Below are 26,899 nucleotides of genomic sequence, written 5' to 3'. Positions count from 1 at the left end.
ATAATGATAGCTTGGGTTGTTGTTTTACTTTGAATCTCTGTTTTATGTGCAGTTATGTTAGTATCTTTAGGCTAGCGTGCTTATATAAGGATTAAAGTATTTTCAAAATATTTCTATTATTTATTAGTTTTTTACTTATACAAATAAAATAAAATAAAATTGTGATGTCAATCTCTACATCAATTGTCAATTGTACTAATTACTCTGTAATCTCCTTAATCTCCTTACTCAGAGAGTTTCTTAAAGAGTTATTTATTTTATAGAAATTTTAAAATATTTTATGACATATTTTGTTTTGATAAAGATTTTTAAAAGAAATTAAAAATCTACAAATTTATGAGAATAATTTTTTTTTTCAAAATATGTTTTGTCATAAAGATAGTTTTTTTCACTTAACACTTAAAAAAAATCGTTTCATTTTCCTATTTTACTTTTCCCCTTTGAAGAAAAAACAAGACCATTGATAATGCAATTATAAAAATTTGACACCAATTATTAATATATATATATATATATATATATATTAATTGTCCCTATATACATGTGACATGTGTGGTAGTGATGCTATATATTATTTTCACTTTTATAATATTGTGGAAACTTTGAAAGATGGTGAAGGTGGTATAGTTGTGTAGAAGAAAGAAAATGGATGAAATGAGAAGCTTGTGTTTGTTCTTGTTGTTGTGGTGTCACCATGGCTTCCAACACATACTCATAAATTGTGGTCATTTTGCTATTCCCATCTTCTTCATTTCAGTGGCCGACCACACACATAAATTCTGTCTCCTTTTTTTATGCCTTGCTACTGCAATTTGTGGGATCACTACAAAAATTTCATCATATAGAAAAACATTTTGTATAGACAAATCTGAAAACTATTTTAGAAATTGAGGATTGTTAGTCTTCAAGTTATGATTTATGGTCAATGAATTAGTTTTTTAACTAATTATATATTGCTTTGAATGAGGTGTATGAAATAAAAGAAGAAAATTAGACTAACAAATGAGATTTACTTGGATGGAGAAATAAAATTAAAAAAAAAACAAAAGAAAATGAAATAAATTTATTTGTTGATGGAGATCTCACGTCGACTAGAGATAAGGACATTTCATAGTATATAAGTGGGTGCAAACCTCATTTCCACAAACCGGTTTTATGAGGTTGAGTTAGGCTTAAAGTCCACTTCTTAACATTTGTTATTAATAATTGAAACAAGTTTTTTTTATAATATTCGGATCCATTTTAATCATTTTCATACTACACGCATCTATGGATGATCTAAAATTTGGATATGAGACAAACAATCAATCTTGTGTTATCAAAATACATGACTAATTGTATGAGGGTTAGACTACTCTTGAAATGTTTCACATTAGTTTATTATTTCTTGCTGATAAAAAAAATACATTGTTAGATGATTTTTCATGAATTTCTAGTTGGTAGTTTTTTGGTAAGCATTTTGTTTTTTTAAAGAGGTTTTGACATCTCTATTTTCTAATATATACAAGTTGGATCACCTCTAAGTGATTCATATTTATTTATTACTGGTAAAAAGAAATTACATATAAATCAAAATCACTCCATGTCTTGTACATGTTTTTCATTAGTTGGTGCATGTATATCGACACTGTTTTCTTAATTCACATATATAGCAAGCCATGCATGAGGTGTTATACATTTTCTAGTGTCTTAAATTTTACTATATTATTTATAAAATTGACAATTGTTCTTATCTATTTAATAAGTAATTTCTCTTGACATGAGTATGGCTATGTAGGGTTGTTGATGAATAATGATTGAAGATGATTAGATGTGAATTATATATGTTGGTGCTCCACTTGAAGGTGTATCAGACTCCACAACTGTTTCCAATTTAACACATATCTATCAAAACATCTTACTATCATTTTAAGATACGATTACGTTTTCTTCTTATCTTTTTTTTTTATATATATATATTTGTTCTTAATACATTTGTGACATCATTTGATGATCCACCATTTTGTTTTCTCAATTATTAACTTTGCTTTTTGTGATTTCGTTTTGTACACAAATTTTGGCTTACTTTGTACATACAATGTTCATTTGGCATTATTTTCCATGGTCTTGGTTTTGTTTTTTATTATTTTATCTATATATTTGATGAGTCATTGAGAGTGGAGTGTTTTACTTTTACATTTTTTTAGTTCAAATTTATATAATAAGAATCTTAAAATTTATGATTCTCATCTATTAGAGAACATTTGTCTTGATACATGAATAATTTTTAAATTTTTTTAAATATGTGTTTTTGTAGTTTTTATTTTTTTTTTCTTTTTTATGGTCAACGGTGAACAATCTCATTACTACTAGGTGCCTTTATTTTATTAAATTACATTTAGGTTTATAATTATATTTTACATGAGTCACGTCATTTAATTTAATTTAATTTACTTATTTTTTTAACATTTTTCTGATAATGTTATAATACTTTGGCATTAATAACAATATTCAACATTCACTAGTAGACATAATGACCATATTCTGAACATGGTCAATAACTTTTTGTTAAAGACTCAACAAATCATAATAAGATCAGTGCTAATATGTTCTATTGACACTTTATGTTTTTTGAATTTCTTCTTTAACGAACAGGTATTTAAATTTCATATGCTTAGTAGCACCTTTGAAATACTTGTTGCTTATAGAAAAAATGGCAATTACAAAATTATCACAATAAATTCTCAACAACTTGAAAATATTGTCAACTACTCCAAATCCTAAAATAAAATTTCACACCAATTAGCGTGAATTGTGGCCTCAAAGCATGCCACAAATTAAACATCGGTAGTGTATGCAACAATGACTAAATCATTTGCGCTTTTCCATGAAATCACTCATCTAGGTAAAAGATATACACATGACCAAATATAGACATTCTTGTATCCATACACCAACAAAATTTGAATTTTTATATTCAATCACATCAAGATAACCAAATCTTCGTAAGCATGTGATTCTTTGTTTCTTGTAAGTATCTTAAGACTTTCTTTGCAACTTTCCAATGATTCAATCTTGGATTACTCTGTTATCTACCAATCATATCAACTGTGTTTCTACAAGACCTAAACCCTGTAGAACACTTCCTCTTGTTGCAATCTTCTCATCTTTCGGTTAGGCTCCTTTCAGATGGATCTCCTTTGGTCTGGACACGATGGGGGGAGTACCTGCGAAGACACTCCAACGATCAAGTCAGACCGAGAGCTAGGTACCAGAAGAGTAGGGAGTGAATAGTTACCTTGGGTGTTGTGCCTATTCTGCTATTTATACTGCTCTAGATGGGCTATGACTTCTATGGGTCTGCTTTAGGGTCCAAACGAAGGCCCAATTGTGCTTTAACCGCGCTTATCACTTAAGTTGGCTTGTTTATACCTAATTACGTGTTTAGCTTTGCATCTTGTCGTCTAGTCGGCTTTGTCGTTTGGTCGGCCTTGCGGCCACCCGGTAATACATATCTGCAAAGCTAATATATGGCCTCATACATGTTTGAGCATACATCAAACTCCCAACAACAAATGCATAAGGGATATTCTCCATATGTTTTCATTCCAAATCATTATTTAGACATTGCATGAGACTAAATTTGTCTCCTTTATGTATTGGAACGAGAGATTTTGAATATTTATCCATTCAAATCTTCTCTAAAACTTTATTAATATATGTTTTCTTAAACAAGCTTAACAGTCATTGAGATCTATCACAAAATATTTCTATTCATATCATATAGTATGTTTAACCATATTTTTCCTTTCAATTTTGTTAGAGAAATTTCTTAGTCTCACTTAATAAACCAAGATCATTAGTTTCAAACAAGATATCATCAACATACAAAATAAGAAATAACATTATAAATATCATAAATTATTATTAATACTATTATTATAATTATTATCATAACAATTTTGTATATTATTATTATTATCTTTATTATTATTACACGTATTTATTAAACTTATATTTTAATTTTTTTATATATCTATATAAAATAAAATTATTTGTATTATTGTTATAAAAATTTATTATTAAGAAAATTATTATTACTTTTATTACCTTAATTATTATTATTATTATTATTATTTTTATTAGAATTATATTAATATTGTGAAATTTATCAACAAATTTTACGACGAATAATATTAGTGTCCAATTATCAATGAATTTTATTACGCACACAATTATCAACGAATTTTATCGACAAATATTATTTCGTACTCAATTATCGATGGATAGACGATAATTATTGATGAACACAAATCCATCAATAATTACTGACAAATTATATTTATAAGTAATTCAACATTTATTTATAGTGTATCATTGTTGACAAATTCACTTTTGTTGGTGTCAACCCGAGTTCTTCATTTAAAAAAAAAAACATGTGTTTTTAATATTTAAAGTTTGATTCTTGTTATTCTGATTCTTCTACTTTACAAATCTTACAAATCTTAATTTAAAGTTAATCAAATAATCTAATGTTAGACAAAAAAAAAAAAGTAGTATCAAATTATTAAATTATTGTCGACTTATATAAGTATATTATAGGATAACCTCCACTTTAGTTTTGTGAGAATGTTTATAGAAGTGGATAACTTACAAATAATGAATAGAAGAGGGTACAAAATAATTAATTTAAAATATGGAGAGATTCACAAAGTAAATGCTCAAATTCCCTTGGAATATTTTGAAACAAAATCACTACACTAAAGAGAAATTAATATACATTTCTTTTTGCAAATGAACTTAGCTAGTTTTTTTTAAGTATACATGGAAGTTTGGTCGATGTTCTTCTTTTTATTTTATTGGTTTACTTTTAGTGAAACACAGCATATTCTTAATTTGTTTTGGAACATCGAAATCACCAAAGTAAAGTTCATCCAACCTAATTTTTTCAGAATCTAATTCATTTTATAGCATGGTTTAGGGAGCAAAGTATCTACCCTTTGATTCCATTATGCACTCATACAAACAAATAAAATTATACTTGTTTTTTTTATACTTGTATTCAATCACAAAGCCTCACATATTAATTATATTTTCCCATCAAAATTTACTTTGTGTGTATCAAAAAGGCACCAATATATGCGTTTTGACCTGCCCAATGAAAGTGATTCCTACCTCCATCCCACTAGAGAAGAAAAAGCCATGAAATTTAAACATTTTAACTCTGGAAAATTATTAAATAAAAATTAATTTTAAAAATAAAAAATAATTAGTCACTATATTAATTAAATTAGATACTATTTTAAAGACTAAAAAAATTGTTGGTATCTAAATTAATTTTTATTGTTAATAAAAATTATAAACTAGTTTCTAAATTGATATCCAGATGTTAAAATTTTAGTTATCAACTTTAGAATTTAAAGTAATTAATAGCTAATTAAATATCTTAAAAGTTAATTTATAAATTTTATGAATAATAAAAACTACTCTAAATAAATACTAATATTTATTTTTAATTTTTAAAATAATATATAATTTAATTAATATAAGAACTAATTATTTTTTATTTTTAAAATTGATTTTTATTTAATGATTTTTTTATATTTCCTATACATACATACATAGAGAATAGATTCCATGTTGGTATAAATAGTAGGTGCCTTCTCATGCTATTACTAGGAAGAAACACAAACCTTGATTCTTCCAAGTGTTGTTCTTCCCATTATGCTACACTAGTCTAGTTTTGTCTCTCCAAATTCTCCAAAAGCAGCAAAAAATGGCCACTGAAAAGCCTAGGTTTTGTGCAAACTTCCTTGAGAACTCTAAACACTACTTTGCCATGATTGCTCTGCAATTTGGCTATGCAGGCATGAACATCATCACCAAGGTTTCCCTCAACCGTGGGATGAGCCACTATGTTCTTGTTGTTTATCGCCATGCCTTTGCCACTGCTGTCATAGCTCCATTTGCCTTCATCTTTGAAAGGTTCATAGAACAAAAACATGCATGCACATCATCTTTTGTTAATGCAGCAAAATTAATGCTAATGCATAGTTTCAATTTCCACAGGAAAGCTCAACCAAGGATAACATTCAAAATTTTCATGCAAATTTTCATCCTGGCTCTACTTGGGTTAGTTCCATAAGTTTATGTCCATGCATACTATGATTGAAAAAGTGAAATGAGTTTATGGAACCTCTAAAATTCTCCAAACAAATCTTATACTTATTTCATCTATAAATTTTGAAAAATAATTTTGAAAATCTCACATCGACTAGAGATTAGGATATTTCATAGTATATAAGTAGGTATAAACCTCGTCAGTCAATTTTCTAAGATTGAATTAGACTTAAAGTTCACTTCTTATTATGGTATCAGAGCTATTTAGAATTTACTCTAACTAGATTTAGTTGGACTTATCTGACCATCTGTTATCCAACCGTTATCGAACCTCCATAATATATAGTTTCACGTGTGAGTTGGTAGGTTTCGATGTATATAAATAAATACAAGTTTCACCTAATAAGTCGATTTTATAAAGTTAACGGGCCACAATCAGACATCTACAATATATAGTTTCATACATGAGTTGGTAGGTCGGTAGGTCTCGATGTATATAAGTGAATGCAAATCTTATCTTATAAGTCGATTTTATAAAGTTGAGTTAGAATTAGAGTTAAAATAATGGAAAAAAAATAATATTGTTTCTTTTAAAGAACCAAATACATTGATATATGAACAAGTTGGTTAGAATTGAAGTGTTTTTGTTGGTGGTGTATCCACAGGCCTGTGATTGATCAAAACTTCTACTACGCTGGGTTGAAATTAACATCCCCAACCTTCTCCTGTGCAATGAGCAACATGCTTCCTGCCATGACTTTTGTAATGTCAGTTTTATGCAGGTAAAAATTGAAGCTAAAATCACTTTTTTGGTTTCTTGAATAATGTATATGATGAAGATTGGTAAAAAATGATAATTTGAATGATTCATAAAGGATGGAGAAGATGAACATGAAGAAGGTGAGGTGCCAAGCAAAGGTGATTGGAACATTGATGACTGTGGGTGGGGCCATGTTGATGACCTTATACAAAGGACCTCAAGTGGAAATAGTTTGGACCAAACATGCCCTTAATCATCAAAGTCAAATCAATAATAATAGTTCAACAACACCTTCAGACAAAGATTGGCTCATTGGCTCCATTTTCTTAATCATTGCCACACTTGCTTGGGCATCCCTCTTTGTTTTACAAGTAAGACCACTACTTATCTTTTGCTTAAGTTAATTACACCTCATAGAAAAGTTTATTTCGTATTTTTTTTATATTTTAAATAAATAGAAAATCATTAAATAAAAATTAATTTTAGAAATAAAAAATAATTAATTTTTATATTAATTAAATTATATACTATTTAAAGATTAAAAAAATTATTCATATGCAAATTAGTTTTTAATTGATATCTAATTAGCTACCAAGATTTTAGCTACTATGATTTTAGCTATATATAAACGATTAGTTAAAACATTGATAACTAATTAGATATCAATTTAGAAACTACTAAACAATAATAAAAACTAATTTAGATACCAATAATTTTTTTAATTTTTAAAATGATATCTAATTTAGTTAATTAATTATTTTTGTCAAAAAATTGATTTTTATTTAGTAATTTTCTAGTAAGGATATATGTGATTAAATTTGTTAAAATAGATGCCAAGTAATTTTTTTATTTTTTATACTACATTAACTTTAGTTTTTACACAAAAAAAACAATAAAATGTGATATGAAGATGGATGATACATAATCATTTAACAAAAATCTTCAAAAGGGGAACATTTATCATTTATTGAAAGTAAAATTTTGTTTTGTATGCTTGTGTTTGCATTGACACTACATAATAAACATTATTATTTTTTGATGGTTGTTTGAACAGGCCAAAGCCATTGAAACCTACAAAAGTCACCAGCTAAGCCTCACAACACTGATATGCTTCATAGGCACTGTTCAAGCTACTGCTGTTACTTTTGTTATGGAACACAATCCTTCAGTCTGGACAATTGGTTGGGATATGAACTTACTTGCTGCTGCCTATGCTGTAAGGAACAAACTCTTTCATTTTTTTTTTCACTTTAATTTTATTAAAATCTTATTTTTTTATGCTTTTTTAATATAATACTTACATTATTAAAAAATCATTAAATAGAAATTAATTTTAGAGATAAAAATTAATTAATGTTATATTGACTAAATTAAATACTATTTTAGAAACTAAAAAAATTATTGATATATAAATTAATTTGTATTATTGATAAATAGTTTTAAAATTAGTATCTAGTTAGTTATCAAGGTTTTAACTACCAAGATAGAATCTAAACTAAAATATTGACAGCTAATTAGATGCCAATTTAAAAATTATTCTTCAATAATAAAAATTAATTTAAATACCAATAATTTTTTAGTCTTTAGAATAGTATATAATTTAGTTAATATGATAATTAATTATTTTTTTAAGATTGATTTTTATTTAATAATTTTTTTAGGCTTGTTTAGTAATAAAAAAATATGAAATATGATTTTTAAAATGATGATGAGAAGTGATAAATTTATGAGTAGTTAGTGTTATTTAAGTATGAAGGTTTTTTTGTGTAATATTATTTGAATAATTTTGTACTATATAGGGAATTGTTACATCAAGCATATCATACTATGTTCAAGGATTGGTAATTAAGAAGAGAGGACCTGTTTTTGCAACTGCATTTAGCCCTCTCATGATGATCATTGTAGCCTTCATGGGTTCCTTTATCCTTGCAGAACACATTTTTCTTGGAGGGTAAATTTCTATAATCATTTCTTCTTTTTTCTTTCTTTCCACAAAAATAACTGCTTTTAAAACTTTATCAGAAAATATTAAAAAATCACCACTATTTTCAAAATAAATTAGTTCAACTATGCACTCACTGCTATTAAAAATTAAGTAAAACCACAGAATATAATGTCTTTAATAATTGGATCATGCAAAAAAAAAAAAAATCAAATTAAACCACTAATTTTACTTGGATTTGTTGCCTTTTGCCTCGCACAAAGTATAAATTGCGTACATGTTGAGACAAAATTTTGTCTCTTAAGCTCTATCAATGGAATTCAATGTATATACATATATTTAAACTAAAAAAATTAAGCAACTAAAAGAAAAATATATAATATATATAAAGAAAATTATTTAACAAGAAACTAATTATAAAAATAAAAAATAACAAGTTAATATATTAACTAATTTAAATACTATTTTAATAATTAAAAAAATTATTGATATTTAAAGTACTTTATAATATTTATAAATAATTTCTATATTATTATCTAATTAGCTATTAATATTTTAACTACTAAAATTTTAGATACCAACTAAAATGTTATTTAATTTAATTAATATAATAATTAATTATTTTTTATTTTTAGAATTAATTTTATTTGAATGAATTTTTTAGTTATATATAATTTAATTTTATATATCCATATGTGTAAAGAATGTTCACATTAATGTTACAAGCTTTTCTTTATCCCCAAAAGAACAATTTAACACTAATATTTAACATGCACAAGATTAACTCCTAATTACATCTATAAATTGTCTTAAGAAAAATATATATACTTGTACATGAAGGAGCATATATATATATATATATATATATATATATATATATATATATAATATTATGACCTTTTCTGAGCCACAAAGATTATACATAGAGAATTAGAGAAAGCATATATACTATAGAACCACCATTGTCACCATATTTTAAAACAAAACTAGTAGAACAAATTAAAACTAGTGACTACAAAACAACCTTTTGTTTACAAAAACCATGGTTTCCCAAGTTATTATTTTAAGTGATGGTGGTGGGTTACATATTTAATTAAACTTTATGTAACTTTGAAGAGATGTTGAAAACATAAAGAATATTAGAAAATGTTTGATTTGTTGGAGAATATGAAATTGACTTTGGGGTTGTGGGTGCAGTGTTCTTGGTGGGATCTTGATTGTAATAGGGTTATATTCAGTTCTTTGGGGAAAGCAGAAAGAAGAAGTGGTGGAGGATATTCCATTGGCTTTAAAGGCTCCAATGGTTGAAGCAAATTCAGATTCCAACAACACCTCTTCACATCTCATCAATCTCACCAATCAACCTCCATTCAAATCTAACAGTTAACACCAGACAAAAGTGAAGACATAAGAGATATTTGAAAATGTGAATAGAGAAGGCTTTTTTCTTCTTCTATGTCTTTTCATTTCTTTCATAATAACATGTATCTGTTTTCTCAATTTCTAATATCTTTAATAAAAAAATCCTATAATTCTGTTTTCATTTAGTTTTTTTTTTATGGACAAAAATAGTAAATATTCCAATCCTATAAATGAGGTTATGACATAACCTTTCAAAAAAACAACTCTAAAACCTTACAATAAAACTCAAATATAAACTACAAGAAATCATTAAATCAAAACCAAATTTAGAGACAAAAAAAAAATTAATTATTATATTAACTAGAAACTAAAAAATTATTTGTATCTAAAGTGGTTTATATTATTAATAAAAATTTATTAAATGATTTATAAATTAGTATCTAAATTCATTACCTAGATTTTAGTTATTAATATTTTAGATTTTAAATTCATTTAAAAGACTAATATAAATTATTTTAGAATATAAAGTTGTAAATACCTAAAACTTTGGTGACTACAATTTAGAAACAATTTTATAAAGTTTTATTAATAATAGAAACTACTTTAGATACCAATATTAATTTTTTTTAGTTTATAAAATAATATCTAATTTAATCAAATAATAACTGATTATTTTATCTCTAAAATTAGTTTCTATTAAATAATTTTCTTATAGTATATATTTTAAGAATATTTTAATACTATAAATGAAGTTATCATGTCAACATATAACAAGTCTAAAACCTTACAATAAAACTCAAATATATAATCAAACCAAACCCTTAAATTCTTATAAAATTACCTCTACCTCTCTACATAAAACGGGTAAAAGTTGTGGTTTTCATTTAGGGTTTACTAAAAAGTTTTGGCCTATTAAAAAATAAAAATATGAATGGTATTTTTCATTTGTTTATTTTTCTGCAAGCATGTCATCTTTTGATCCATCATGTTATACCTTCTTAGCAAATGTTCCCATGAATGAAAAAAGGATCATAGTTTGTTTGTAATAAGCTTTGTTTAATTTTGTAAGCACTTGGAACTAATTAATTTAGAAAAGAGATTGATTAATGATGAAGTTTATCTCTATGTTTATTTTTGTATGATTTTTGTCTGAAGAATCTTGGATTTTTCTACAACTTTCCATTTTAATGGAAGCTGAGGCCCTGATTCAGATCCCACTGAGGGTGATAGTGCTTTTCAACTTTTTCTGAATTGATTTGTAGCATTGTACATTGTTCTGAATACAGTCTTAGTGCATTAATCTCAATTTTTATGCCAAATTCTCACAATCCTACATGCATCTAAATTTTAAAGTCACATATGAATGATTAAGAGTAGTTATATATCTAATGGCCATAAATAATACTCATTATAAAAATTTCATTAAATAATAATGAGACAAAAATAATTAGTCACTACATTAACTAAATTAGATATTATTTTAGAGACTACAAATTATTTATATTTAAAAAGGTTTCTATTATTAATACAAATTTATAAATAATTTTTAAATTGGTATCTAAATTAACTACCAGTATTTTAGCTACCAATATTTTAGACTTTAAGTTGGCCTCAATTAGTTATTTAGAAACTAATTTAGACTCTAAAATATTAGTAGCTAAAATCTTGGTAGCTAATGGTTAGATAACCATTTAAAAGTTACTTTATAATTTTTTTATTAATAATAAAAACTAGTTTAGATACCAATAACTTATTTAGTTTTTAAAATGATCTCTAATCTAGTTTAATAGTAAGTAATTATTTTGATCTTCAAAATAACTTGTAATTTGATGATAATGATAATTTAAAAATCCATATCAGTGATCACAAATGTTTTCTAAGACTTCGTTTAGAAGAGAATGGAGTAAAAAAAAGAAAAAAATAGTGAAATTTTTTATTGTTTGAACAAATGAATTAAAAATTAGTAAATTTAAGTGAATAAATTGATAAAAAATATATTTAAATAACCATATATCCACACAAAGCTAGTTCCAAGGCTTTTTTTTTACTTACAAGGATAATGATAATGAAAAAGGTTCTTTGGTGGGTACAATGGAGACTTTCTTATTAAGAATTTTAAAATTTTTAGTCAATAACACTTGCCAACATCTTAAGTAGAAGAAATTTAGCTTTTGTAACATGCTAGAATATGTGAAAAATTAATTAATTAATTAATATGGCATTTTATCGGTGTATGGAATATGGGGCTAATTATGTAATTACAAATAATATGAAAATTGTACTGAAAAGAGGAGTGATGCTAAAAAAATTGAGTGACAACTTTAGTAAACTGGGTTACTTATGTTGGACTACAAGAGAAATAAAGTAAAAGAATGATTGGGTGTAGTTAGTGCTTCAGGTGGTACAAATAGAAGAATAATTTTTTCTTCTTTCTTTCAAAAAAGAAAAAAAAAAAAAACAAAGCCAACTCATTCTTAGTCTTTTTTTTTTTACCTTTCCAAAATCTTCAAGAGAAATATGTAGAACATCCAATCTTAGAAGCTTTGTTTTAGGTAAGTTTCTTCTCTTCCTCTTCTTCTAAATCTAGTTTTTTTTTTTCTATAAAAAAAAGTGCGCATGGCTTGTGGGTTTAGAAAAAAAGTTTTTTATTATTAGGTACCACAATAATAACATAATAAGTCACAATTAAAATAAAAGATAAAAAGAGAACAAAATTGACAACAAACAATAATGTAAGTTTATGTAAAATTTAAATCAACATAGCTTTAAAAACTTTTTATACAAAATATAATGTAACACTTGAGATTTCTTTGATTTATTTAATGTTTGATCTTGTATGGATCATGAAATACACAAAGTTTTTCATCTTTGATGTATATAATGTTCGATGCATTTTCATTATCTCCGTTTTATTGTTAGGACTAATACTTGAGAATAACTTACAATTGCCAAGAAGTGAAGTAGAAATTTGCTTTCAATCTTACACTTTTAAGGGATAATATTGGTGATTAATATGTTGGGTTTTGTAATCATTCGAACAAACTTTAATTTATGTTGCTTGCTTATCATAGAGTACTAGCAAAAAGGTAAAGTAATTTATTTGAGTCAAAGTAAAATGTTATGTTTTGTAAGGATTTTCAAACCTAAGTCTCATATACTTCTTATAATCACTATCTCAAAACACATGTTTAGGTTTGTCATAACCTTCTTTATTTTCATCACTACCATATTCCCTCTCATTACTTTTAAGATCTCACCTTTAGTATGAATCTTACATCCGAAATTATCTAATCCTCTAATAGATAATAAATTCTTCTTCAAGTCTGTCACATATTATCCACATTAAGTTGTGTGTGTACCATCATACATTTTTTTATTTATTTTGACAATACTGATGAGAGAGAGAGAAAAATCTTACATATAGTATAGAGAAGTGTTGTTTACATATATCTTTACATATTAAATTTTTTCATTATAATTAATAATTCATACTTATATTCTTATATAATATAATAAAAAAATAATCTTTTTAAATTACTATTTTTAGTTTAAATTTAAATTTAATAAAAATAGAGTAACAAACTAGTTTATTGTGCATTGACATTAACTCACTAGTTAGGTAAGTTAGATAAAGAGGACTCACACTTTTGAAAAACTTTTGAAAAATACAAAGCCAACCCATCAATTTATGTCAATTCAACAAGTCTAATCCTATTTACAATGCCTAAAATATACCTTGACTTTTTTTAACCACCTAATTATATATTTTAGAATTAATTTAATCTAATATTAGTAATTATTTAAAATATTATTCATTATTTTACCACCTCTATATATTTTAGAATTAATTTAATGTAATATTAGTAATTATTTAAAATATTTATCCATTAAAAAAAAGTCAATACTTATCCTGTGGGTTGTCCATTACATCACGAAACCAAAATCCAAAATGGCTTCTTTTCACACACACGTGCCCTTCCAACTTTCTCAAGTCTTTACATTCAAAGAAAAAACTATTATCCTAAATTAAGCATTCTAAATTAATATATAAAATGAAAAAAAAATATTTTTATTAATTTATTTTGATGCACATGATTATTTACATTTTTATAATTATTAAATGTTTTCATAAGTGTTTTCTTATTGGGATAATTATTATAATAATAACAATTTTTTTTATCAAATAACACCAAAAATGCAAAAATACCTATGTTAATATCCATAATACAAGATAAGAATTAATTTTATAAATTTGTAATTTAAGATAACACAACAACCTATTTAAATGGTGATTCTTAAAAATAATTTGTGAATATATAATTTTACCTTTAAAATGTTTAAATTTCTAATAGAATATATGTAACAATGAAATTCTTTATTTTGCTATGCAAATTTTTATATTTTTTGTTTTTTCTTAATTATATTTTGAAATTACATTCTATTATTTTTTATGTAATCATTATTCTTTTTTTATTTTCTTGTAAAATATAGTGACACTTTTTAACTAATAAATGTATTAGAATCTCATATTATCTAATTTTTATTTATCTGTTAATCTAATTATTTATTTGTATAATTTTATTAACTTGTAATTTTAATTCTTATAAAAATTAATGTAGCATAATATATCATCTAACAACATAGATAGATAACTTTATAGTTGACACACACATAACCATTCAATATTAGAATTTGAAAAACATATTAATAATAAGCTAAAATTGGTTAATTTTAAAAAAATATATAAATAATTTTTTATAAGAATCCAAATTGCATATATTTGTAAAATTATAGGAAGAAAATCATGTATTCTTTCATGTTTGATGAAACAAGAATATTTAATATAAATAATATTATAAAAAATCACTTCTAGTTAATTTTTTTTAAATTCAGTATTTGAGAATTTCAGACATTTTTACTAATCAAACAAATTCTAGAAAATCTTAAAAATTAAAAATCTTATTTCTAAAACTCATTATTCTTTGATACATAAACCTCAATTTGAGTAGAAAATTTGAATAATGTAGAACTGAATTAAGAGTAAACTCAGGTTCCATTAAGAACCAACACTGTGATGGTCAACATTCAAAGTTCATAACAAAACCAATTTTTCTTTCTCTTTTCTTTCATTCAGAAAATGGAGAACCAAAGCACCAACAACAGCTTCTCTCTGTTGGGTCTTCTTCATTCCCTACACTCCTCTGAGCTTCTCAGGGACTTCGCCACGCGAGAACTCAACGCGTTTCTATGGCTTTCTCTTGTTGTTGTCACCACCCTTTTGCTCAGAAGACTCTTTAGCCTCTTTGGGTTATGGCGCAAGGCTAGAACCATTCCCGGGCCTCCCTCTTCCTCTTTTTTTGGCGGCTGCAAGCTCTTTTCGCGCCCAAATTTCACCTTCACTGGTGGGTTCTTTGTGATCATTTCTTTTCTTTTTTGCTGTTGAGAATGATCCATAAACTACTTTTTAGAAGCTTTTTCCTATTCACTTCTCTAGAATCTGATTTTTTTTTTTAAACTTTAGCTTAATCATGATTTTTTTACCTTTAACTTAATCATGATTTTTTTTAAAGTAGAAATTTATTCAAAAGGTATTATTTGTCTGGAATCTAACACCCCTTTCTTTCACTGGCTGTGAAATCGTAAGCTGATTGTTGTTTTATTATCCCTTTTTCCTGTGGATTATTTGAACGTGATATGGGTTTTTACCTGTGATGCCTTGATTAGTTGAATATGTGGTTATTATTAGAAAGGACCAGTCTTTTTGGTTTTAGTGAAGTGGATTTTGGGTTTGGCTATTAATCTGGATTTTACTAGTTATTGGTTAATATAATATGGGGTTTTGTGATATGGGATTTTGATTTCTGTTTTTTTCTTTTATATTCCTGCCCTGTGGATTAGCTAATTATGTGGTTATTTTCAGAAATAACCAGTTTCTTACTTCTTTATTTTGCTCAGTGGGGTTTTATTCTAGAATGTATATTAAAGGGATTTTGTGTAGTAATGTCAAACTCAGGTTCTTTTGCAGTTTTGCTTGTAATGATGTGCTGTTTGCTCCGAGTAATGATTAATATTATGGCTGGATGTAAATTTATAAGCTAATTGTGTACTTACCCTTTTGATTTTCAGATGTGTTGTCAGAATCCCATAAAAAGTATGGTCCTATTGTTAAACTGTGGTTGGGTCCTACTCAGCTTTTGGTGTCCGTAAGGGATCCAGTGTTAATCCAAGAGATGCTTATAAAAGCTGAGGATAAGTTGCCTTACACAGGAAAACTGTTTCATCTAGCCTTTGGGCAATCAAGCCTCTTTGCCCCTTCATTTGAAAAGGTGACATGTGATCTATGGTGAATTATGTAACTTGCTACTCAATCTTAAAATGCTGGGATTCATTCAGTTTTGAGACCTTCTTATTAGTTCTGATCAAACTACTCTTTTGTTTGTATATTTTCATTATGCATCATTTTAAATGTTGTCTGCAGAAATTACAGATCCTGACATTTTTTTTGTATGATGTTCTAATTCTGATTCTAGCAATTTGGAATGTAATTTAAATTTTCCTTAGGTGCAAAAGAGAAGGGAATTATTTGCAACAGAATTAAATGAAAGATTGCTGAAGAATGGTGATATGATTCCTCTGAAGGTTGCAGACTTTATCACAGATAAAATAGAAAACATAAAAAAGAAAGGAGGTATTGATTCCAGGTTGGTTTCTCAACATATCGCTTTCACTATAATGGGAGTCACGTTCTTTGGAGATGGCTTCTTGGCCTCGCCGAAGGCTGCAATGTATGAGGAACTGTTCATGACGATCGCGAAAGATGCTTGCTTTTGGGCGTCCTATAATGTTACTCCTTTCTGGAGACAGGAATTTTGGAGGTACCAATGCTTATGCACAAAGTTGAAATGCTTAACTCAAGACATTCTTCAACATTGCAGAAAAGGCTGTAAACTATATGGCCATACTGAGCAAGATGTACATAATGAAAGTTCTAATAAAGAAATGAAGTCAGAAGTTGGTGCACAATGCTCTTCTGACGATGAGTTCCAAGATTACTATTTCTTTCGAGATCTCAAGGATCATCAAGATGGTAAAGAAGAACCTTGTGGGAATGTCATGCGCATGATATTTCATGGATGTCAAACTACATCTGTTCTAATCACGGATGTATTGACTAGGCTTGTCATGCATATGGAAATACAGGATAAGGTTTCATTTTGTCTGTTCTGTATCCAATTCTGAGAATAATTTTACTTTTGTTTGTTCTCCAATGCTGAAAACCAAAATTCTAATTCCTATAATGAATATTGTTAAATCATGATGTAGATTTACAATCTGCTTAATAAGAGGAGGGCTAGTTAAGGTGAATTTGTTTGAATAGTTTGAATATTTTTTATCCTCTAGAATAGACATTCTTTGTTAGGAAAATGCACTTGCTCTATACCTCTTATTTAACCCTTGCCAGTGGCTCTGTCTGCTTTATGCATCTGCTCTTGTCATGACATAAGTTACATTTTCTCACTCTCATTTTAGATGAAATTTCTTTATTGTTGTCAACACTGTAACGAACTGTTATTGTAGTATCTTCTTCATAAGAACTATATTTCTGTTGGAATAGGATTTCATTTATATGCTCTAGGGTGGGTTTACTGCATGATTTTCACTATCAAATTCTGTTTTTTTTTATTTGATTGAATGCACGTGGTACTTATTTCACTTGCTTTTGCAGGTTTATTCGGAGATCAGCATAGTAGGAAGAAACCCATCAAAATTTGAGCACGAAAATGTTTATAGGATGCCTTTGTTATTGGCTACAATTTATGAATCTGCACGCCTTCTGCCCACTGGCTCCATGCTGCAGAGGTGCTCTTTGAAACATGGTGAGATGTTGCTTCTCAAGCAAGCATAGTTTACTTTACAGAGCATTATATGAAATAATTTTTTAAAGCATAGTTTTTCATGTACAAAATCATCAATTAGGGCTAGTTTGAACGGAAGATTGTGGTAATTTATGCAACACAAGTACGATGTATGAGCAATGTTTGGAAATAATTAATTTTTAATTACTCTTAATGGCTTAAAATATATTTGAGGATTCTATCTGTATTCCTATTGGTATTTGTATTCATTGCTGTTCTTCCTTATCTCAGACTTGAGCTTTGCAACTGGTGTAACCATACCTGCTGGAGCTGTATTGGTTGTACCTGTTGAATTGGTACAGAAGGATAAGTTTAGTTGGGGGAGTGATGCAAGTCATTTCAATCCTTACCGATTTCTCTCAACTGTTACAAATAAATCAGGTATGAGCCTTCATACTTCAAAAACAGTCTCGGATTTCGATAATCAAGAATCATAGATAAAACAAGGGAAACAATGGAAAAAGAAACAGAACTGTGAGAATTGTATTTTCGTAAATATTTTGTAACAAAAGAATTGACTGTTCCTTCTAAGGATCTTGTACAGATAGTAGTTAGAAATGTCCATGATATGCAGAGTTGAGGGGTTGATTGTCTAATAATATCATTAGGGTATGAAGCACACAACCTGCATTACAACACTTCCACAGACTCAAATTCTGTACGTTGCAATTGGATCCTAACATTTCTAGCTTCATCTCATTGTCATCTCACACCCTTGCCATTCCTCCTCCACCCATTCAATTTGGCCATGTCAATAAGAGAAAAAAAAAATTCTGTCCATTTGGGATTGAAAATTGCTAGTGTGGTTATTCTGATATTAAACCTTCATATTCAAAAAATTCTTTGTATGTTCTCTATAGGTGGTAAGGGAGAAATATTTGTTACACATCTATTGCTAATCTTTTGATATTGAACTCAGGTTCTGCTGAAGACCTTTCTAGTACAGGATTCAGTTCATATGTACTAAATGATCCAAATGAAAATGCAGCATTCCTGCCTTTTGGATCTGGTGCACGTGCCTGCATTGGACAGAAATTTATCATCCAACTTGTTGCCTCCGTGTTGGCATCATTGCTAAATAAATATGAGGTTTGTCTCGTTAATCAGTGCTTTTGCTCTTGCTACCTATGTAATGTATGTAATGAGAGAAAGATGGGAACACAACTCTAAATCATAAAATTACACAAGGTCAAATATTAAGTACTTGTCAATTCAGCAAAGGAAACAAACAACACATAATGTATTGAAAAGTGAGAAATAGAGAAAGTAACTGAATGAATGCAAAGTGTGGTTGCACACTTTATGATGCACACAAAGAGTTGGTGTATTTAGCTTGTAAGATGTATGTTTTGCTTTATCATCTAACTTGTAACACTAAAGCAAGTTGATTGTGATGGTGTTCCAAGGTAAATGGTGAGCAATGGTAGCACGTGCAGAAAAATGAATAGATTTTAGTAGGCTGATATATACTAATTCTCTTAAAATTTGTGAGTTTGTCTGTTTGAGCCTGCCTTAACATCAAAAAATTAGTTTTGTAGGTTGCCCTCTATATTTATCCACTCCCTATATTATATCTAATTGATGTAAAGTGTCTAACACCTTTTATGTTGAGGATTAAACATCTCAAATACAAAGTTTTCAGGACAAGACATGTGAACGTAGTCCAATAATAATAATAATAATAATAATAATAGTGGATAACTCAATATGTATATGTCCAATAAGAGTAGTTAGAATAGATTTTGATATTTTATTAATTTGGGTTTGAACCTAACTCAATTTCATAAGATCAGTTTGTATGGTGATGATTGCTTTTACTTACATACCTATCGTTACTTATGTGAGATCTCCAACAAGATCTCCAACAAATAAAAGTATTTTCTGAGTTATGATTCCATGGCTATAGTGCATGATTTGTACCTAATATATAACTTTTTCAATTGTTCTGTAACTGATGTTAGTTTTGAATGCAGATACGGCTTAGCTCAGGCTTAGATGATGACTCAAACACAACTTTGAAAGATAATCTTCTCCAGCGTCATCCCAGTTCACAGATATTATTCGTGAGAAGGGACCAGTGAAAGAAAAGAAGCACAAACATACTATGTAGATAAACTTGGTGTTGTTACTTAAGTCAAGGACACCAAAAATATCTGGACCTTTCCTTTTTAGTTTCACTACACTCCTTTTTCCAAGATGAATGGGGAAGCTCTCTGGCTCATTATGGTCTTTGGGAGGATGAATCTAACCTGAGTTTCTTACCTCAAGTTTTTTTCCTCCCTGTTTTTAAACATTGCCCTAGTGTTGTTGGCTTCAGGCCTTGACACTCCTGTTTTTGGTGTTTTAAGCACTTTGGGTCTGTTGTTTCTTTGGAGCCTGGTTTTCCTTCCCCATCTCTGGATGTGGATCACTTCTGATGTCATCAACTTTTTTACTTCTGAAGGAAGTTTGTTCTTGTATTCAGTCAAAGTAAACTGTACTTGGAGAGTTAGCTATCAAAATATATGTGGACCCTCTTGTTTAGCCTGAGAGCATATTCACTATTATGCTTTATAGTTTATTTATATACTGATATTGGAATGATAATGCTATGTTATGTGTTTGGATATTGGTTTGGAGATTGTGCTTTTGTGTCAGTTAAAAACTCAATTGCATTGCAGGGCGTGAATGGTTACAAAGAGAAAATAGTATGGCAGATAAAAAAGGTGTTGAATATTTTAGTGTAATATTTTGTATTTGCTGTTCTGTAGAATTTTAAGAGCCTAAAACGAAACAAATTGGAAATTGCTTTAGGAGCAATTTGATATATACATATTCTTCATAGTCATCATTGTCTACATTCATTCTTCCTATTTGTGTCTTAGTTGCAAATATTTGTAATGACTGAAATCGAAAATGGAAACAAATCTCTCCTTAGTAAATTGGAAACAAATATCACCCATGTTTTTACTCCTTCATGATCTCCAGCTCTTCTATCTGCATCCTTTAGGAAGGCTTTGATGCTCTCTAACTCCTGTTTGATGTCTGAAAAATCATTTCCAAGGCCCTTCAACAAACTTCCTTCTTCTCTTAAAAGTTGGTACAGCAGTTCCAAAACAGAGGATACTGCACTATCTGCCATTTCATCTCAGTGATGTAGCTTCAAAATCTAGCATATATGATGTTTTGGTGAATTTGTGACTACCATAGCTCCTTTCATTTTGTAGATTTAGTTATGCTGCTATTTGCAACTTGTTAGAGGAATCTTTGACTTAATGCATAAAGAAAAAGTAGGAGTCTTAGGTACGTCAATAATCTATCTTGTCTAAATAATTGTGAATTCCTTATTTATGCAAGGCTTTTTAGTCCCTATATCATATATTATAGCTGAAAAATAAATTTCATCTCTTAAAAAAATTAATGTCATCACAATTTTATTTAAAAAGTTCAATTTGAAGTCAGATTTTTTTTTTTTAAATTCAACGTGATCCTAATTTTTTCTAAAATAATTCAATGTGATGGTTCAATTTTTTTAAAAACAATTCATTGTGATAATAATACATATATAATTTAATGTAGAGTAATAGAATGAATGAGATAAATCTATTTTAATAAAATTCCCAAAGAAAAATATCTTTCTTTGGTATTTTTTATGATTAATTCTTTTATGAAAAGTCAATGGCTTAGGTCAACTTTCTTTATTCCATAATTAAAGAGTTGCATTGGATTCTGCTAGAATTTGAGAAGTTCTTTACTAATGGATTTATTTTTACTCTTTATTTTAGACGTGAGCAAATCAAAGTCATTTGGATTACAAATAATTAATTAAACTGAATATAAAAGAATGCAATACTTTTTATGAAAAACTAAATTAAACTATTTATTTAATTCAATTTTAGAAAACTGAACAACTAAAGGAAGGGATCAATGCACAACTTAAATTTAAAGTATTATGATAATTGAAAATAAAAAAATATTTACATGGTCACTCACTACTTGTTCTTTAAGTCATCTACTTTTGGGAAAATTTAATTTGTTATCAATAAAATTAAATCAAGTTGCAAATTTTTTTTTTAAAATATTTCAATATTAAGAATGCATCCAATATATTAAGTTACATTTTCTCATTCTCATTTTAGATGAAATTTCTTTATTGTTGTCAACAATGTAACAAACTGTTATTGTAGTATCTTCTTAAGAAAAACTATATTTATGTTGGATTAGGATTTCATTTATATGCTCTAGGGTGGGTTTACTGCATGATTTTCACTGACAAATTCTTGTGTACATCGTTGTATGAATCTTTTAACTGGTAGTATACTATCCAAATCCCATAGCTGCACAAAAGGATAATCAAGAATGTTCAGACTATTAATTTCTTCATTAAAATGTAATGAAGTTGGTGAAAACAAAGAACAGATTTATGACAATCACGATAATGACAACCTAGTATAAACAAGAAAAGAGGAAAAAGTTATAGTAAATATAATATTAAGAAAGTAGAACAAAAAGTACCTTTAACCTTTTATCATATGCGATACTTCCAAGGAACTTTCTATCATGAGAGAATGCTACAATACCACAAAAATTCTAAGTAAAGCTTATAACAAGTCAAGAACATGAAAACATATGCTCAAACACGAAAGAATAGGGGAGAAAACACAAAAATCAAAAATCATGAATGAAGTCACAAAATCACATCACAATAAAAATTATCGAATTCATGCTAAGGACATAAAACAATATTTTTCATATGCAAGCTGAACAAATCACATTAAATGTTAAGAGTGGAAGAGACTATATGTTACCAAGACACTCAACCAGATACCCTGAGTGTTCAGCTATTGGGTGGACTACGAAGTTGGGAAATATCCCGACCAAACTGAAAAAAAAATAAAAATAAACACTAATATAAATGAAACAAAGAACACAACAAATAAAAGATAGATTGAAGCAGTATTCATAAAAGAGGTATAATGTTCTCCAACAACCAAAGACTGACTTGATAATCCCATTCTCTGATCCAGTAATAATTGTATCTTCATCAAGCTAAGAATAAGATCAAAGAAAGTTGATTACAAAACCTTAGAATGATATTAAAATATACTGAAGCTGAAATATCTGTGTTATGTTGTTGATTCACCTTCAACATTGCATGAACAGGGTGGTTCATTTCCTCCCAGGTACGACCAGCAGTGGAACTGAAACCAATTAGTTATAACATTAGTTGGAGATGTATATGAAGAAATTCAAGCTAAGGAAAACATCCAACTAATATCACTCAGCCTCTCCTCCAAATACAACATTTTGATCCTCTAATTCTGACACATTCCACATCATATACCTACTATCTTTGAAGCATTCCCATAAATACTGAAAGATTCCACGTGATGATCCGCACATAACTTTCCTACCATTCTGATCACCCAGTCAAAAAAGTAAACATCAGTCATATCATCATTTTAGAATGTTTAGCCAAATTATAAGAGTGTTGATGGAAATAAGAAAAAATGTTTTGAAAAGCAAGATAAAACTATTAGCAAGAATACAAACATAAAATGTATTCATTAAAAATACTTTTTTAATAACACTTATTCCATAAATATTTAAAAAAGCATAAAAATTGACTGCAAGTTCATGCCCTTAACTTTAATACCTGCATTAAAACAACAGACGACAACTCATAACATTCGGCTAGATCTTGCACCTTTCAATGAATCATGAAGGTTAAAATTCATAAAATAAATAAAGAGAAGTAATGCTTTAAAAGGAACTAGAAAACAAAAACACATTCAACTTACTGTACTGGTTCGAAGATTGCAAACACACACAGTCCCACCTCCACTAACAAAAGAAAAAAAAATGATGGAAAATAAAAATTTAGACTATATCCATTGATATTTTAAGGCAGGTGAACTACATGAATTTGTTACCTTGTTGACAACAGTTTCATTGCATCTGATGCAAAAGTCATGTCTGAAATGTATTTTTCATGGGCATAAAAATTATTGCAACAAGAGCGTGTTCTGATATCCCAAACCTACAACAAGTAAGAGAAAGATATTGAGAAAATACTAATAGTCGACTTTCAAGAATCATTAAAAAAAATCATTTTTTAAATTGGTATCTAATTAGTTACCAAGGTTTTAACCACTAATTATTTAGATTCTAAATTTAGTAGTAAATTAGATACCAATTTAGAAACTATTTATCAATAATAGAAACTAATTTAAAAATTAATAATTTTTATAGTCTTTAAAATGTTTTTAATTTGGTTACTATATCAATTAATATATTGATTTTTATTGAATGATTTTCTTATAGTAATCTCTAAAAAATCAATATTGCAACTATCTTCAAATAATGAGTGACTTTTAAACAGAATAGCATTAAAAATAAAATTAAAAATATAGATGTAAGAAATAAAATAATCAATGGTTAAATATTGAAATAAGGAATTGTGAGGAAGGGATTGTAGTGAATATGATAGAAATGAGTGAATATGTATGTAAAATATTATTAATACCTTTATAAAACCATCATCATCTCCTGAGGCAACTGTAAACTCAGTCAAGTTTATCAATCTATTTATTGCTGGAGACGTAGTATATCTCCTATATGGCAACAGAAACCAAATAAAAATTCTAAAGCAAATCAGAAGAAATGTGTAGTTGCAGTAAATTTACTCACTCATGAGCATTATCAGTACGAGTAATCGTAATTCCCGTCTCCACATCAGAAGCCTGTATAGAGCAATCTGCAGAAGCCGTCAACAGCACTAGAACACAAATATAACGATAAGCATTTTAAACTCAAACTCATCATCTCAAATCATACACAACATCCAAAATCAAATAAACTGCATTACCACGCCCACAATCGATGAATCGAACAGCCCTGCAAGAATCTCTGTGTGCATTAACTTTCAATTGCCTGAAAGAAAGAATAAAAAGTAAAATAATATTAATAATTGCATACAACAATCTCACAAAATCAAAAAGTTCAGAATTTACACCTCTTAGGGACAGTATCAGGACTAAAACGGTATCTGCAACACATACATATTCAATTCAATAATTAATTATCATGAATGAAAAAGATATAAATAATAAAAAATTTGTTAGGTATGAACGAACATACAGGTGAATGTCACCGTTAATTAGAGCCGTGGCGACCAGATTATCTGACGGATGAAAATCAACGTCAAATGGAATTTCTTCCAAATTGATCTCTTCCACAAAATTGATCTCTTCCATACTTAACCTATTTAGCAATACAAAGTAGATTATAGGAACTCAGAAACTTAAACTTTAGATTGTCTAAAAAAAAACAAAACAAAAATTCAACTTTACCTTTTTAAGAAGATCCAAGATCCACACAAGAATAGCAGAATTTGTGAACAGAATGAATAAGGAAAGAGGAGGTTTATAATTGGAAAATGGTTGTTACAAAAACAAGGAAAAATCTTATTGTATGTAATAATACATACTACAAGAATATTGTTTATAAATTAAAAAAATAAAGAAAATTTTGGCTAACTAATAAATAATTTGCATAAAATAAGTTCGTAACATTTTATATTGTATATATTTTTTAAAATAAAGTTGTATATGATATAATTAAATTATATTTCCTTTCAATTATTTTAAAAGGTATATGTATCGTTATAACTTATTAATATTTTTCTTTAAGTTCAATTAAATATCAAAAAGGCAAATCACTTTGTTTACTAATCCCATACATTTCATATTTTGAATTAAAAATTATTTCCAATTATTAATAATATCAATTTAAATATATATGGTGATTGAAGTATATAAAACTTTTTGTTGTGAGCTGAGAATTTTGAAGTATGAACATTGATTATAGATATTCCACTTCCCTCCCTCAATAAGGAATATCCCATTTTCTTCAATTCCAATGCTTCTCCACCATCTTCAAAAAAAATTTATGTTGGACAAATAAACAAGCATCATAACACAAGCAAATAGTCATAGTAATATCACAAAAATTAATATTATGTAATAACTATTATAATAGAGGGAAACATGAATCATTATATTAGAAGGACATTTGCATTTCTTCCATCCCCACATTCCTGAGCTATGTGCAACAAAGAATGAACTTTATTATAATGACAATGAAGCTGTATTATAACATTAAACAAGGGTCTGTTAAGTTCATTCATGGCTTGAAATTGTTGTTCTTTGTCAGGTATTTGGATGTTGCCCTGCTTCAACAGCAAGAACCACTTCAGAATCAAGATATGGAAATTCAATGAGCCTACAAAGGAAACTGATTTTTTTTATGAGAAGTGTTACGAAGTGGACTTTAAGCCTAACTTAACCCCATAAAACTGGCTCATAGGGTTGAGGTTTGCACCCACTTATATACAATAAAAGGCTCTAATCTCTAGTCGATGTGGGATCTCCAACAAGAAGATAAGAACACAATCTGAACACCCATCAATTCACAGCTATTCAAAACAAGATGGTAAGGTTAAGTGATGAAAAACTATAGACTACTCACCTAATGAAGAAATAGCTGAAAACACTAAAAATTGGTGTTTGCTTTGAGTTTACTGATTTTGATGATCTGTCTCAATTATGATTAACCAAGTTGTATGGTCCAAATTAAACAAAGAGTAGAGATGAATCATTGTTGGAGATCCCACATCGACTAGAGATAAGGACAATTCATTGTATATAAATGGATGCAAACCTCAACCTTATGAGCCAGTTTTATGGGATTGAGTTAGACTTAAAGTCCACTTCGTAATAATCATCAATATACCCTTGTATTTGATCACCTCTATAACCATGCATCTTAAGTTCTGTAACC

The 26,899-nt window shown here is 28.0% G+C and overlaps 3 protein-coding genes across 3 annotated transcripts; 2 read left to right on the top strand and 1 right to left on the bottom strand.

Annotated features, from left to right (window-relative positions):
* Positions 1-5,646: 5,646 nt before the first annotated feature.
* On the top strand, positions 5,647-10,344 carry LOC137834705 (WAT1-related protein At5g07050). Its single transcript, XM_068642849.1, has 7 exons — positions 5,647-5,964; positions 6,049-6,111; positions 6,765-6,881; positions 6,975-7,230; positions 7,914-8,075; positions 8,659-8,810; positions 9,999-10,344. The coding sequence occupies exons 1-7, from the start codon at positions 5,756-5,758 to the stop codon at positions 10,186-10,188; spliced, it is 1,149 nt and encodes a 382-aa protein (XP_068498950.1). The 5' UTR covers positions 5,647-5,755; the 3' UTR covers positions 10,189-10,344.
* Positions 10,345-15,179: 4,835 nt separating this feature from the next.
* Positions 15,180-20,602, top strand: LOC137834703 (cytochrome P450 78A5). Its single transcript, XM_068642847.1, has 7 exons — positions 15,180-15,565; positions 16,290-16,489; positions 16,725-17,369; positions 17,890-18,040; positions 18,311-18,460; positions 18,999-19,168; positions 20,053-20,602. The coding sequence occupies exons 1-7, from the start codon at positions 15,301-15,303 to the stop codon at positions 20,158-20,160; spliced, it is 1,689 nt and encodes a 562-aa protein (XP_068498948.1). The 5' UTR covers positions 15,180-15,300; the 3' UTR covers positions 20,161-20,602.
* Positions 20,603-20,776: 174 nt separating this feature from the next.
* On the bottom strand, positions 20,777-25,518 carry LOC137836123 (WD repeat-containing protein 55). Its single transcript, XM_090302016.1, has 15 exons — positions 25,411-25,518; positions 25,199-25,321; positions 25,074-25,106; positions 24,927-24,991; positions 24,749-24,836; positions 24,585-24,672; positions 23,992-24,098; positions 23,860-23,902; positions 23,715-23,765; positions 23,403-23,476; positions 23,202-23,259; positions 23,061-23,107; positions 22,867-22,940; positions 22,574-22,629; positions 20,777-22,395 (listed from the first exon to the last, which is right to left on the bottom strand). Exons 2-15 carry the CDS (start codon positions 25,312-25,314, stop codon positions 22,300-22,302), a joined length of 996 nt encoding a protein of 331 aa, XP_090158142.1. The 5' UTR covers positions 25,315-25,321; positions 25,411-25,518; the 3' UTR covers positions 20,777-22,299.
* Between the last annotated feature and the right edge of the window lie 1,381 nt (positions 25,519-26,899).

This window comes from Phaseolus vulgaris, chromosome 5 (genome assembly GCF_051622355.1).
Source record: "Phaseolus vulgaris cultivar YP4 chromosome 5, ASM5162235v1, whole genome shotgun sequence".
Lineage (NCBI taxonomy): Eukaryota > Viridiplantae > Streptophyta > Magnoliopsida > Fabales > Fabaceae > Phaseolus > Phaseolus vulgaris.
This window is presented reverse-complemented; position numbering and strand designations above follow the sequence as displayed.